Genomic DNA, 15,430 nt, shown 5'->3' with positions numbered 1-15,430 from the left:
TGTTTCCGATTCTGTGTCTCCCTCTCTCTCTCTCTGCTCCTCCCCTGTTCATGCTCTGTCTCTCTCTGTCTCAAAAATAAACGTTAAAAAAAAAAAGAAAGAAAATTGCTGCGCGCTTGTGTGTGCCCGGTTCTGCTGGACTATGCTTTGTGATCATTCTGTCTTCTCCAAAAGAAAAATTTGTAAATGGAACCTGTATCCCCCCCCCCCCCCCATAATTATTAGCCTCCAACTATTAAAACGTGTTATTTGCGGGGAGTTCACGTCATCTAAGCGCTTCACTCGGCACCTGGCACAGAACGATTACGGCCAGAGAAGCCGGAGCATCTGCTCCTAACTGGGTTTCCCTTGCCGTGGTCCGGGAATACTAAGGGGCTTCTGGAGGGCCCGGGGTGCCCCCTCCCCCCCACTGTGAGGGAGCGGGCCCCTGATTTGTGAAGACGGAATTTCCTGCCCATTTGCTCCTCACACCTTCCGGAGGCCAAACGGGCGGCCCAGCTGCGGCCCAAAGGGGGAGGGGCGCGGCCGTCCGGCAGATGGCGGCATTTACATACAGCTGGAGCCCCCTCTCAGGCGGGGGCGCCTCACCCCGGCGTCTGGTGCATCCGCGAAGCCGGGGTTGGAAGGGTGGCTTTGTCTTCGGGAGGGGAGCACACACCGCGCGTGTACACGCACATGGGGGTCCACAAAGAACCCTGGATCTTCGTCGCGTCCACGCAGGGCTACAGCCACGGACTTCCCACACCCAACCTCTTTCACACAGGGACGCTCGGTTATTCACAGCTTACGCAGACCCTCCCCCCCCCCCCCGCCCCCCACGCAGCCACCCAGAGGTGCCTGCACAGACCAGAGATTTAAAGGTTCATATGGCTACACACAGTGTTCAGGATCTCACATTTACGCAACGATACGCACATCTACAACAGCCAATCTCAAGAAGTCGCACAGTCAGGAAATCAGGTACACCCCTGTTTTCCCACGCTGGTGCACACGCGTACACACACACACACACACACACCACAGAATCTTAGAATTACAACCTCACAACCTGTCTTCACCATATGCAATTTTAGGCACACAATCAGTCACGTGCAGCCTCCACCCGGTAACTCTTGATCACACCACACACGCACAGAATTTAAAATCGTGTATAACTTTACACACTGGCTGCACCTAACCCCACCTCATCTTCAGCCACACGCAAAGTCGTGCCCACAACCACACACAAGATCACACGCTCACTACATTGCTTCTGCCCATATTACAATCTCACGGTTGCTCCAGCAAGCTCCCCTTCCCCTGCGATCTCCTCCCCTAGGGTCTCCAGGAGCCGGGCTGCTGCCTGAAGGGGCGGAGGCGTCCCCTCAGATATAAAGCTCGGGAGCCAGCAGCTGCGGCTCCCGGCACCCCCGAAAGGCCATGGTCAGCCCGCAGATGGCCCAGCTCCTGTCCCGGACGGTGATCCTGGCGCTTCTTTTCCTTCCCCAGGTCAGAGCAGGAATAGAAAGGGGTGGGATGGGAAGGGGTGGGACGCAGGAGTCGTGCGGCGGAGGCGCGGGACAGACGGGACGCCTGGGCCCCCACGCCCCCTCACCTGGTACTCCTTTCCGGCTCCAGGCAGGGCCGGCAGGCGTCTTCGAGCTGCAGATCCACTCTTTTGGGCCGGGACCAGGCCCGGGGGCCCCGCGGTCCCCTTGCAGCGCCCAGGGCCCGTGCCGCCTCTTCTTTAGGGTCTGCCTGAAGCCAGGGGTCTCCGAAGAGGCCGGCGAATCTCCGTGCGCCCTAGGCGCGGCGCTGAGTGCGCGCGGACCGGTCTATACCCAGCAGCCTGGAGCGCCGGCGCCTGACCTGCCGCTGCCCGACGGCTTCATGCGCGTGCCCTTCCGGGAAGCCTGGCCGGTGAGAACCCGCCCCAGCGCCCCCCGCCCCCCCGCCCCCGTGCTTGGAGGCCTTACCCAAACCTCTATGGCCTTCTGCCCGCCAACTCCCAAGACCCCAACCTTGCCACCTAGGGACCCCAGATTTCCAGACCAGTAACTATCATCTGGAATCCCACATTCTTAGACCCGTAAATCCTACTCACAAGGTACCGGAAACTTCTGACTCCAACTTCCCCTATGGAGATCCCAAGTGTTCTGACCCCCCGCCCTGCATGCTTGAGACCCCAAATTCCCAGAACGCCAAACTTACCTCTGTAAATCTTCAACTCACAGAATACTACCTCTCTTCCTTGGGGATCCCTAAACACTTGACTCCTTACCTTTATCTCCAAATCTCCCTGCACTTGGGACCTTCCCATACCCTGTCTTTGGGACCCCAATCTCCTCTCACTTTATCCCTTCTCAGATATTCCGGTTGGGGCCCATATGCATGAATTTTACCTTCAAAATCCTATCTCCCATCCCACAGCCCCAAAAGTGGAGAGGTGAACAGACCTGTGTATGAATTCTAGACCCCTTGGCCTTTTGGGCAAGGTGACTTTCCCTTTTCCAGCCTCAGTTTCCTCATCTATAAAATGGGATCATCATGATACCTCACAGGGGTCCCTTTTGAGGGATTCAACCAGGTATCTCCAGTATAGTTTTTATCTGCAGCAAGTGCTCAATAAAGGAAGCCCAAACTGTCATTCCTTCCCTGGGCCAGTCCCTCTCAGAACTGTCCCTTGTCTGCTTGGTCCCTGGAATGACCATCACCCCTAAAATCTGGCCTTCATCAAGTACACCCCCCCCCCATCCTGACCACTGTCTTCCATCCTTTCCTCCTTCCTCCACCCAACCAGGGCACCTTCTCTCTCATCATCGAAACCTGGAGAGAAGAGTTAGAACAGATTGGCGGTGAGTGTCTTTAGTCATCAGACTGAAGTGTAGAGTGTGGGGGCTCCAGGGAATTGGGCCCGATATAAGTTCCAAGATAGTGACATGGGGCTATCTGTAGAGTGGAGCGTTCGCGGGATCGCTGGACCCAGGAGGTCCCCACAGCTCCCAGAGTGTGGTGCTGGGTGTTAGTAGCCCCGGGGCTCGTGGCATGTCAGTGTAGAAATGTCCTGGTTCTGGATGTAGGAGTCTCTGGCCGGATCCCAGGTGAAGTATGCCAGAGGGAAGCTCTCGTACTATCTTAGAATCGAAGCCACCAGAGCAGGATATAGCATCTCACAGTTCTGCTCTGTCGCCATCTGAATATGATAACCCGGGGTTCAATATAGGTTACTTCCTGTTCTCCATTCAGAGTTCTGTCATGGTGTCCCTATAGAGGTCCCCGGAGCCCTAATGGGATGTCACAGTTTCACCAGAGAGAATATTGAGCAAAGGTTTCAGGGAGGGATATGGTATTTTATCCTTAAGTTGAGGGGGATTTGGGTACCATGTAAGGCCCACAGTGGGGGTGTGCTGTCACCATGTAGATATAGAAAGCTGTGGCACAATGTCGGGGAGGGGGTGACAGTTTTGCTGGGGAGAAAATGCCACTGTCTCGTTATCCCAAGGCTTCAGGCAACGAGGGTCATTTATGGTCTAGTAATTGGGATCTCTGTCACCATTTTGCTCTAGGAAGATCCTGAGACACAATTTGGGGGTGTTACGACTTCAAAAGACCTGCCGTTGCCCCTTGGTCATATAGAGACAGCAGATGTCACAGGGTGCTAAGCGGTCTCATTACTGCCTTAATATACACAGATTCTGGTGCAAAATATAGGGTTATTTCGGCTTCTGTGGGAGAACTGTTCTCATCATGATGGTCATAGGGTACTAACGGGATCGCGACATCAAAGGTCCCAGGGCACATTATAGGAGTTTACAGCCTTGCTAAGGGTTGAACCGCCATTCTCAGGGCTCTCAAAGCGGTGTTTGGGCCTCGCTAAGAGGGGCAGGGAGAATACAAGCCGGGAGAGTGCAAGCTCCATCTGTATTGCGAGACTGAGTCGGGTCGGCTCCGGCCCGGCTCCCCACCCCAGCGCGGCTCCCTTCTTCCAGCAGGACCCGCCTGGAGCCTTCTGGCGCGCGTGGCCGGCCGGCGCCGCCTAGCGGCCGGGGGCCCGTGGGCGCGGGATGTGCAGCGCGCAGGCGCCTGGGAACTACGTTTCTCCTACCGCGCGCGCTGCGAGCCGCCCGCCGTCGGGGCCGCATGCGCGCGCCTCTGCCGCTCGCGCAGCGCCCCCTCGCGGTGCGGCCCAGAATTGCGCCCCTGCGCACCGGTCGAGGATGAGTGCGAGGCAGCGCGTGAGTCCTGCGTTCCACCCCACCCCATCCCCGGCCCTTCCTTAGCTGCACTCGCGGCCCCCAGGCCCCTTGCACAACCTCGTTACCGTCTTCAGGGAACTGGGGACCCAAGAGCTCAGCCCGGGGACCGCAGACATCCCTCTCCAGGAAACTAGGGAATGCTGCTCACCGCTGGCCAAGTACCCACCCCACGCCCCGCTCCAGCCCCACTCGCGGTTCAGCCCCCTCCCCACGATCCAGCTACTACCTTCGGGGAAACTGAGGACCCTAGACTTCTCTCTAGCCCTGCCTGGGCACTCCACCCGCTTCTGTCTTCCTAACACTTTTGTCTTCCCTAATAGGAACCCACACCCATTTCCCATGCCGGTACCCACGCCCGGTTCCACCTCTAACCCATTCCACACCCCTTTCCGGATGCTAGGACCCTCTAAACTCTTCTAACGCTTGGGGCCCTTCTTACCCCCCACCCAGGAGCTTTGGAAACTCCTCGCAGTTTCCCACAACCCCCTCATTAAAGGATACTTTATCCTCTCTCCTTGCAATTGCGGGCCAGATACCATTGCTTTCTAAAGCTTGGATCCCTGACTTCCATTATGGGTATCCTCAGACCCCCTCCCCAAACGTCTGAGCCCCACGGAAGCCCGTAGGACTCCCAGGCTTATCCGGATTCTCCCAGACCTGCCCAAATTCAAGACCTTCCCAATTCCCCCTGAAAGGCCAGGGGCCCTTCCCCAAGCCCCAAGCCCCTTCTCTCACTCTCATCTCTCCAAGCTCAGACCCTGGAGCCCCCACTCCATTCTCCTTCTGAGAACACAGACTCTGGAACTCGGTGACCTGGGTTCACATCCTCTGTCTGCTACTTCCTGCCTTCCTTTCTGGGCCTCAGTTTCCCTGTTTGGAAACTGAGGGGGAAGTTACAATACCATATAGCCCAGAGGGTTGTCTGTCACAAGGATGAAACGAGGTGGTGCACACAGAGCGCCCAGACACTTGTCCGATTCCTATCCTCCTGACCCTGCTCTCATCAATGTTACTCTTCCCTCTGCCTCTTCTTCCCCCGTAGCGGCATGTCGGGCCGGCTGCAGTCCAGACCACGGCTTCTGTGAGCAGCCCAATGAATGTCGATGCCTGGAGGGCTGGACTGGGCCTCTCTGCACCATCCCCGTCTCCAGCAGCTGCCTCACTCCCAGGGGCCCATCCTCTGCTGCCACTGGATGCCTTGTACCCAGGCCTGGGCCCTGTGATGGGAACCCATGTGCCAACGGGGGCAGCTGCAGTGTCAGTATCACCCCCTCCTACGTCATCCTGATCCGTACTTTACCTCCATCTGGGGCTGTTTGAGATCACACCCCCCCGGGAAGGGCTGGGGGTAGCTGTCAGGGGAGGGCTTCCTGGGGCTGTCCAACCTGCATCTGGGGCCACGAGGTGGAATTAGGTGATGGGAATAGGATTGGGAAGAACAGGCCCAGTGGGTGGCACCTAAAGGTGCAGGCACGTGGATGATGAGTCCTATGGGGCTACCAACTCCCCCCCCCCCCCCCGAATAGAGAACAACCTGAGGGCTCAAAGTGGGCAGCAGTGGGGCCAGGTGAGTTGGGAATTTAGGATGAGGGAGCATTAGAGAAGGCTTCCTAGAGATGGGCCCAGGGCTGGGGGCTTCTGAAGTCCAATTTGGCTGAGGGGCAGTGGAGTGGGTAGACCAGCTGAGTGGCCTGGGGAAAGCAAACATGTGGCAGTGGGCATGAAGCTGGGGTGTACTGGGATAAAGTGGGGCCCAGCGTGGGCCACCTGAACAGTGCCACCAACGGACGGTGAGAACAGTCAGGGTTCAAGGTAGGGGGAGGGCCTGAGAAGGGGAGATCAGAGAAGGCTTCATGGGGGAGGTGGTCTTAGGGCTAGGACCTGGAAGTAGGATTTGGCTCTGCGGACAAAATCGGGAGGGCAGACCAGGCTGGCAGCATTTGTAGATGAAGGTGTAGAAGTGGGAATGGGGGCTCTCCGGGCCTCCAGAGCCTCCCCTCTGTGGGCTTGGATGGGCGGATCCAGAAACATGGAGTGCAGCGAGGGACTGTTTCATGGGGGACTTCCCGGGTGAGGCAGGACGGGACAATGAGCAGCCCCCCATGTTCGAGGTAGGAGGGGGGATGGGATTTTGCTCCCGGGAGACCCCGTTCTGAAGCCCTCTTGCTGCTACCCAGGAGACATCAGGATCCTTCGAATGCGCCTGTCCCCGCGGGTTCTACGGATTGCGGTGTGAGGTGAGCGGGGTGACGTGTGCGGATGGACCTTGCTTCAATGGCGGCTTGTGTGTGGGAGGCGCAGACCCTGACTCTGCCTACGTCTGCCACTGTCCACCCGGTTTCCAAGGCTCCAACTGTGAGAAGAGAGTGGACCGGTGCAGCCTGAAACCGTGCCGGAACGGTGAGGTGGGAGGACAGATGGTGAGGGATGGTGTGTGTGGGGGATATGGGGGGGGGGGGTCCCCTGCATGGTCAGTGGGCAAAAGCAGGGCTTGGCTCAGACAGTCCTGGGTGGGAATCCTAGCTGTGCTCTCTCTAGCCTGTGGCCTGGGGAAGTGACCCTCCCCCTCTGTCCAGCCTGTTTGTTCTGTAAAATGCACAAGGTGGTATTCCTGTCTCAAAGATATTGGAGTAGGGGGCACCTGGCTGGCTCAGTCGGTGGAGCATGTAACTTTCGATCTCGGGGTTGTAAGTTCAAGCCCCATTTTGGGTGTAGAGATTACTTAAAAAAAAAAAAAAAAAAAAAAAGAGTATCTACAGTCTTCCAGGTCCTGTTCTAGGCACTAGGGAAACAGCAGGGAGTGAGATAGACAAAAATCCCTACCCTCATAGAGCTGATAAACTAAATAAATAAATAAATTATATGGGACGTTAGATGGTGATAAAAACTAAGAAGAAAAATAAAGTCAGAGGCGGGTGTGTATGAGCTGGAAGGTTGACACTTGAGCCAAAGTGGTTAGGGAAAAGCTTGTTGAAGGTAGTGAAGGAGGGAGCCATGCGGGGATCTGGGGGAAGAGTATGTTCCAGGTAGAGGGAACAGCAAGCGCAGAGGCCCTGAGGTCGGGATGTACCTGGCTGGTTAAGGGTCCCAGGGAAGCTGGTGCAGAAGGAGCAGGGAGAGTGGTGAGAGATGAGGTCAGGGAGGTGACAGACCCGGTGGGACTTCATGGGCTATGGTGAGGATTTTTGGGTTTCCCCGAGGGAGATGGAGCCACAGGAGTCTTCTGAGCAGTGGAGAGACCTGATCTGATATAGGTGTTAGAAGATCATGAGTGTAAAAACTCTCCAAAACCCTGAGTGTTCACTCTGGGCTGAGAGGTACTAGGGTCGTGGCAGTGACCAGAACAGCTCTGGGCCCCACCCTCATGGGAGTACCAGTCCAGTGGGGGAGGGCACACTTGTCCTCGGAGCCCAGAGTTGTCAGGGTTGTGATGGGGGAGCGCAGGGCTGGGATGGAGTCAGGGAAGGCTTCCTGGAGGAGGCAGCAGAGACCTGAAGGGTGAGCTCAGGAAGAGAAGAGGTGAAAAGAATGGGAGGAAAGGAGGAAGTGAAAAGGGAAGGGGCATCCCAGGCAGAAGGCACCGGCAAAGGCCATCTGGCTAAAACATGTTCTGCAACTGCCATTTGAGTATTGTTGAAGCCGAGAGAAAGATACAGGGACACAGGGCGCCGAAGAGGTGAGGCCGACTTAATCCAAGACTTCACCGGGAGAAAAGCGGGCTTGCTTTCCCAGAGGCTGGCCCTAGAGTTAGATGGAGGGAGTGGGGACCCAGAGGAAAGGGCGGGCAGGGGTTACAGAGCTGAGGAGCAGACGCCCGCCTAGGAAGTACCGCCCGGGCCTTGCTGCTGACGCCCCTTCCCCACAGGCGGGCTCTGCCTGGACCTGGGCCACGCCCTGCGCTGCCGCTGCCGCGCCGGCTTCGCGGGGCCGCGCTGCGAGCACGACCTGGACGACTGCACCGGCCGCGCCTGCGCCAACGGCGGCACGTGCCTGGAGGGTGGTGGCGCGCGACGCTGCTCCTGCGCACTGGGCTTCGGCGGCCGTGACTGCCGCGAGCGCGCCGACCCGTGTGCCGCGCGCCCCTGCGCCCACGGCGGCCGCTGCTACGCCCACTTCTCCGGCCTCGTCTGCGCCTGCGCGCCCGGCTACATGGGCGCGCGCTGCGAGTTTCCGGTTCACCCCGTCGGCGTGGACGACGGCACAGGCGCGTTACCCGCGGCCCTACCAGGCCTGAGGCAGGGGGATCCCCAGCGCTTCCTTTTGCCCCCGGCTTTGGGACTGCTGGTGGCCGCGGGCTTGGCCGGCACTGCGCTCTTGCTGGTCCACGTGCGACGCCGTGGTCCTGTCCGGGATACTGGGTCTCGCTTGCTGGCGGGGACCCCGGAGCCATCGGTGCATGCGCTACCAGACGCACTCAACAACCGGAGACCGCAGGAGGGTTCCGAGGATGGCCCGAGGTGAGGGACCGCAGACGTTCGCCTTGTCTCTCCTGGCTGCTTACCTCAGCCTCCATAGTGCAATTGGCTTGCTTCCTCGATACACCTTCTTGATTGGTTCCTTCCTCTTATCTGCCCGAGGCCTCTTTGATTGGGAGGTTCCTTAGCCCCCTTAGTTGGCCTTGGGTTCTCTCCATGGTGGGTGGGGGAAACAAGAACTGAGAATTTGAAGGGTCGAGATCTTATTCTTTTCCTCCCGCAGCCAGCCCGCGGACTGGAGTCACCCCGAAGATGGAGACTCTCGTGCGATTTACGTCATATCTGCGCCTTCCATCTATGCCCGGGAGGTAGCTACCCACCTCTACCCGCTCCGCGCACTTTGGGCACGGTGGGCGGAGGCAGCCCCTGCATTTCCCGTAGCCCTCCTTTACCCTATCTGTAAGCTGAGGAGGGTAGAGTCTCTGGAAGGCCCTTAAGCCACCCCTCAGTTATGGCTTAAATTAATTCCAGTTTGCAGCCCTTTTGCTGTCGTTTGGAGCTATTTGCCATCTTCTCTTTGGCAGACCTGTGGCCTTCGTGAGGTCACGGTGGGAGCCTCAGCCAGAGCTTCACTGTTTTCCCCTCCCTGGGGAGAGGGAGAGGAGGCAGAGGGGCAGCCCTTTCTAATGCCACCTACTCATTTCATTTCTAGGCCTGACCTGCCCCTTCTCCATCAGCGCCTGGAGACAGGACCCGGATATTTTTGTATTTACTTGGTGGTGCCCAATGTGCTGCCTTAGACACTTTGGAGCTGGAGGGGGTGGCTGGGAGAATTTTCTGTTGGGAGTTGTACATAATGGTTATTTATATCCTATTTTCTCCTCTCTCCAGAGACCTCTATAAAGGCTCTTACTTTGATCAGCTTTGACTCACTGGGCTAAGTGCTTTGTACTCCGTGTTGGGACTGAGGGGAGAGAGCGTGTCTCCTGGGAAGCATACCAGTTAAGACTCTGCTGGAGGGATCAGAAACAACTCAAAGTGGCTTAAACAAGGAGAATGTATTAGTTCATAAAAATGAATGTTGTAGTGGGTGTAGTTTCAGCAGAGCTGGATTCAGGACCGGACCCCCCCCCCCCCCCCCCCCCCCCCCCCCCCCCCCCGCGTCTTTCTCCATTTCTCCAGTTGTGTCTGGGAACGACTTCATTTGCAAACGGGGCTTTCATTGGCTCTGGCGTGTCACGTGCCCCCCCCCCCCCCCCCCCCCGCCGCCAAGTATGTTTTATTGTGATTCGTCAGGCTTGGTTATTTGTCTAGCGTGCGGCGGGAAGTGAAGTGAGTCAGGCCATCTAAATCAGGTGGAAAATGTGGCTAGAGCAGTGTCCCTCCCTCTGCCTCAAATCGGGGTTTGTGACTAGACCTGAGAGTATTGTATCAGGCAGGCAGAACAGCTGAGTAAGTTTGAAGAGCTAATTGGCTTTATAAAGGGATTCGTGAATTGGGCAGCCTCCTGTCTGGTGAGTAGAGGGACGCTCCGAGGAGTTGCACAAAGTGGAAGGTTTTTATAGGAAGGAGAGGGGGGGCAAGGAAGTTATCAAAGAAAGGATTGTTCCAGGCACTGTCACCTTCCTCTAGGGGAAGGGCAGGGGGTCTTATTGGGGACTTAACCTCAGCTTGCTTTGGGGGATGGAGGGGGTCCATGTGACTGATCACCTTATGGGTGCTGACCAGAAAATTCCTGACTGACCTGTTAAGACTTAAATTTTTTTCAGCGGAGTTGAAACTGCAAATTGGTTGGGTATTAAGCCCCAGTTTGGTGACTTCGCTCAAGTGACGTCATTTTGAGCCTGTACTTTTTTTTTTTTAAGATTTTATTTTTGGGGCGCCTGGGTGGCGCAGTCGGTTAAGCGTCCGACTTCAGCCAGGTCACAATCTCGCGGTCCGTGAGTTCGAGCCCCGTGTCGGGCTCTGGGCCGATGGCTCAGAGCCTGGAGCCTGTTTCCGATTCTGTGTCTCCCTCTCTCTCTGCCCCTCCCCCGTTCATGCTCTGTCTCTCTCTGTCCCCAAAAAAATAAATAAACGTTGAAAAAAAAATTAAAAAAAAAAAGATTTTATTTTTAAGTAATCTCTACACCCAAGGTGGGGCTCTAACTCACAGCCCTGAGATCATAAGTCATACGCTCCATCTACTGAGCCAGCCAGCACCTGCCCCCTCCAGCCTGTGCTTTCTTTTCTTTTTCTTTTTTTAATTTTAATTTTTTTTTATTAAAAAAATTTTTTTTTTCAACGTTTATTTATTTTTGGGACACAGAGAGACAGAGCATGAACGGGGGAGGGGCAGAGAGAGAGGGAGACACAGAATCGGAAACAGGCTCCAGGCTCTGAGCCATCGGCCCAGAACCCGACGCGGGGCTCGAACTCCCGGACCGCGAGATCGTGACCTGGCTGAAGTCGGGCGCTTAACCGACTGCGCCACCCAGGCGCCCCTAATTTTAATTTTTTACATTTTTGAGAAAGAGAGTGCAAGCAGGGGAGGGCGGGGGGGGGGGCACACAGAATCCAAAGCAGGCTCCAGGCTCTGAGCTGTCAGCACAGAGCCCCACGCAGGACTCAAACTCACAAACCATGAGATCATGGCCTGAGCCGAAGTCGGACACTTAACCGACTGAGCCACCCAGCGCCCCCCCTGCGCTTTCTTTTTTAACACAACAGAACCAGTCAGTGAGAGGAGAAGGGATCCATTTTATAGAAGAGAAAGTTGAGGCTAAAAGAGGGAAGTAACTACTGCGGAGACAGAGCCAGCGAGTGCGGGGTTTGGGATGCAGCTGTCCTTCCTGACGCCTCGGTGCTAAAGAGCTATAGGGTTTGTGTGGACGTGGTTGTGCTGCTTTGTTTCTAAACACCAAAAATGCAGCTGTGTTGGCTGCCTCAACACCCTGATGTTTATGACGTATCACACAAAACCTCAGAAGGGTAATTTAATATAATTTCTAAAATGAAAAATTCACGGGCGCGTGTGTGGCTCAGTCACTTAAGCTTCCAACTCAGGATTTTGGCTCAGGTTGTGCTCTCATGGTTAGGTTCATGAGTTCGAGCCCGATGTCAGGCTCTGTGCGGACAGTGTGGAGCCTGCTTGGGATTCTTTCTCTCCCTCTACCCCTGCCCCTCCCCTGCTTGTTTCCTCTCTTTCTCCCTTAAAATAAATATGTGACATTAAAAAAATGAAATGAAAAATTCACATTCCCTTCAATTTGGTGGTTTCGTGTCTAAGATACAAATTACACGTGAACTTTCACTTATGCACAAAGGTGTCTGTATTGCAGTGGTTGTTTGTAGTGTTTTTATTTATTTTAGAGAGAGAGAGCACAAGCGGGGAAGGGGCAGAGAGAGAGGGAGACACAGAATCTGAAGCAGGCTCCAGGCTCTGTGCTGACAGCTCACAGCCTGATGTGGGGATCAAACCCATAAACTGTGAGATCATGACCTGAGCCGAAGTTGGATGCTTAACCGACTGAACCACCCAGGCACCCCTGCAGTGGTTGTTTATAATAGCGAAAGGCTGTGAACACCCTAAGTGTCTGATGAGAGGGGACTGGTTACATTAATTAGGGGCCATTTATAAACAGGATATTACACAATTGTTAACAGGACGAGGCAGATATCGATGTGCTAATATGAAATTACCATCTATGCATTTTGTCCGAGACTGGGGGGGGGGGGAGGGACAAGGTGCAAAGGAGTGTATAGGGTGCTACCATTTGTGTTTTAAAAATGGACTGTATGGAGTTCACCTGGCATTCACCTCAGGAGGAGCTCGGCAGACCCGCTTGCCGGCAAACTGGTGCAAATTATAAAAACAAAATGACAGATCAACTGTTTAAAGCCTCTGGGAATGATCCTGAAGGCACATAGCGAAATTAACCGTTCATTCGAGAAAATCTAAACGTTTGGTGAGAACAGGGAGAATCAGTAACAAGTAAACCAATACCCTCCCCCCCACCCCCTCCCCACCCTGCTCCAGTAACAACCCCCTCCTCCATTCCTGGCTGGGCTCCCTCCCCGCCCCCAGCTCCAAGCTGGAGGCTGTCCTCAGGGGAGGGGCAGAGCATCAGTCTGTCTCGTCCTGCCACCAGCTACTTGTTGCTGAGGCTGAGTTCTGGGGGAGCACCACCAAGAGGTGGGGGCTCCCTTCTCCAGCCCAGCCCGTACTTGGGGGACTCTGTGTTCGATGTGTTGTGGCCAAGAATGCCGGAGCCCTGACTGTCCCTCCCTGGCTCCTGGGGCAGGGGGTTCACATCCAGAGGGCAAGCTAAGAGACCTGGGGCTGCCACCTCACCCCGCTGAGGACTCCGCTCCTAAAGTGGGGTTACTCTGAGCCAAGCCTACCATTGTCCCCCTCCCCGGTATCAGAGCTGTGGCTCAGAGATTTTGTCTGTTGGGAAGGCAGGCTGCAGAACAGAGAGCTCCCAAGTCTTTTCTCAAAGGAACAGACTGTTCACAACAGTGTGGAGTTCAAGCCTAAAGGTGCCTCAAAAACAGCGCAAGTTGTTCTGGAATGCGATGGAAGGAGATGGGTAGGTTCTGGCTAGTTTGCTGGAGAGCCAAGGAAAGAGACAGCTGGGAGGAGCCTTCCTGGGGTCAGAACTAATCTCAAACTGACTCGGGAGCTAACCATTCAAAGGATCCCTAATTTGATTGGATCTGTCTCTGAAAAAGTTGATGCCCCCATGGTGTTGAAAACGAGGACTGTAGAGCAAACAGCTGACAGTTGGTGGAGCTTACCTGCCCGGCACAGTCAGAAAGACCCAGAGAACCTGCCCAAACCCACCAGCCCAGGATGACTGGGCATATCTGAGTCTGTGTCCCCATCCACCCTCCCCCAGCTCTACACTTGCTGGAGAAAGGAGAATAGACTTAAATCACCTAGCCAGTCACTAACCAGGGAAACAAACCCCAGGGAGTCGGGGCCAGTGCCCAGAGTTGCCATAATGTGCTATCTGAAATGTCCGGTTGCTAACAAAAAAATACGAGATAGGTGTGGAAGTAAGAACGGCATACTGGAGGGGGAGGGGGGCAAGAGAAACTGCCCACCCTGGGGAGAGTGACCACATGTTGGAATGAACAAAGCCTTCAAAGCAGCCATTACAAATATGTTTGGAGAGCAAAAGGCAACTGTGATTAAAGAAATAAAAGCAAGGGCGCCTGGGTGGTTCAGTCCGTTGAGCATCCGACTTTGGCTCAGGTCATGATTTCAAGGCTCCTGAGTTCCAGCCTTGCATCAGGCTCCCTGCTGTCAGCACAGAGCCCGCTTGGGGTGTTCTGTCCCCACCTCTCTGCCCCTTCCCTGCTTGCACTCTCTCTCTCTCAAAAATAAATAAAGCTTAAAAAAAAGAAAAAAAAAAACGCCCTAAAAGCAATAAACCATGTGGCACCAAATAGAGACTATCAACAGAGAGACAAGTTATTTTAAAAAGAAATGGAGGGGCACCTGGGTGGCTCAGTCAGTTAAGCGTCCGACTTCGGCTCAGGTCATGATCTCGCGGTCTGTGGGTTCGAGCCCCGCGTCGGGCTCTGTGCTAACAGCTCAGAGCCTGGAGCCTGTTTCAAATTCTGTGTCTCCCTCTTTCTCTGACCCTCCCCTGTTCATGCTCTCTCTCTGTCTCAAAAATAAATAAATGTTAAAAAAAAAATTAAAAAAAAAAGAAATGGAAATTCTGGGGCCGAAAAGGAGGATGTCTAAAATGAAAAATCCTCCAGAAGAGCTCAATAGTAGATTTGAATTGTCAGAAGAAAGAATTCACAAGCTTCAAGAGTCTTGAACTAGAGAGGGGAAGAAATGAAAAATGAATGGTGACTTGGAGACACGTTTTAAATATGTACAAAGCATTTTGTATCAGAGGCTGTCAGATAATAGATGCTCAGTGTTAGTTCTCAATATTATGTGATAAGAGGAAAGCCCTTTTCACAGGGAGGCAAACTGAAGCCCAGAGAGGGGTAGAAACTTGCTTAGATAGAATCACACAAAAAATTCAATGTCTCTCAAGATTTTCCTATTTGAAATTTAAAAAATTTTTAATTTTGAGAGAGGGAGAGCCTGAGCAGGGGAGAAGGGCAGGGGGAGAGGGAGAGAGAATTCCAAGGGGCTCTGCTGAGCATGGGGCTTTATCCCAGGACCCTGGGATTATGAATGGAGCCAAAATCAAGAGTTGGAGGCTCAACCAACTGAGCCACCCAGGTGCCCCATGACTCTCCTTTTAAAACTCTTCCATGATTCAACATAAGGTCTGTACCTGACCTAATAGTATTGGACCAATGTCAGAGTCCTGGTTTTGACAAGGTACTGTAGTTACATATGCTATTATTGGGGAAAGCTGGATGGAAGTTAATACAGGATTCTTAAAAAAAAATTTTTTTTTTATAGCTTACTTATTTTTTGAGAGAGAGAGAGAGAGCAGGGCAGGGGCAGAGAGAGAGTCCAAAGTAGGTTCCACTCGAGAGCCCAATGCAGGCTCTCACGAACCGTGAGATTGTGACCTGAGCTGAAATGAAGAGTCAGATGCTTAACCGACTGAGCCAGAGTCCCCTACAGGACCCAGAGACCCCTACAGGATTCTATACACTGTTTTTCCAATTTCATGTGAGTGTTAAAACTTGTTTTTAAAAAGGTAAATATTTATGAAACACCTACTGTGGACCTCCCATGAACATGCCAGCTCTTAGTCTGGGAGCAGGGGACTCAGCAGTGAACGAGGCAAGTAAGTGTCCCCCCCCCCCCCCCCCAGC

At 54.4% G+C, this 15,430-nt stretch overlaps 1 protein-coding gene across 1 annotated transcript; it reads left to right on the top strand.

Annotated features, from left to right (window-relative positions):
• Window positions 1-37: 37 nt before the first annotated feature.
• Window positions 38-15,424, top strand: DLL3 (delta like canonical Notch ligand 3). Its single transcript, XM_043598927.1, has 8 exons — window positions 38-1,899; window positions 2,780-2,834; window positions 3,972-4,214; window positions 5,278-5,492; window positions 6,413-6,635; window positions 8,101-8,692; window positions 8,934-9,018; window positions 15,313-15,424. The coding sequence occupies exons 1-8, from the start codon at window positions 1,420-1,422 to the stop codon at window positions 15,349-15,351; spliced, it is 1,932 nt and encodes a 643-aa protein (XP_043454862.1). The 5' UTR covers window positions 38-1,419; the 3' UTR covers window positions 15,352-15,424.
• The last annotated feature ends 6 nt before the right edge of the window (window positions 15,425-15,430 follow it).

The sequence above is a fragment of the Prionailurus bengalensis genome, chromosome E2, assembly GCF_016509475.1.
Source record: "Prionailurus bengalensis isolate Pbe53 chromosome E2, Fcat_Pben_1.1_paternal_pri, whole genome shotgun sequence".
NCBI classification, from domain to species: Eukaryota; Metazoa; Chordata; class Mammalia; order Carnivora; family Felidae; genus Prionailurus; species Prionailurus bengalensis.
Note: the sequence above shows the minus strand (reverse complement) of the source record. Positions and strands in the feature narration are given on the sequence as shown.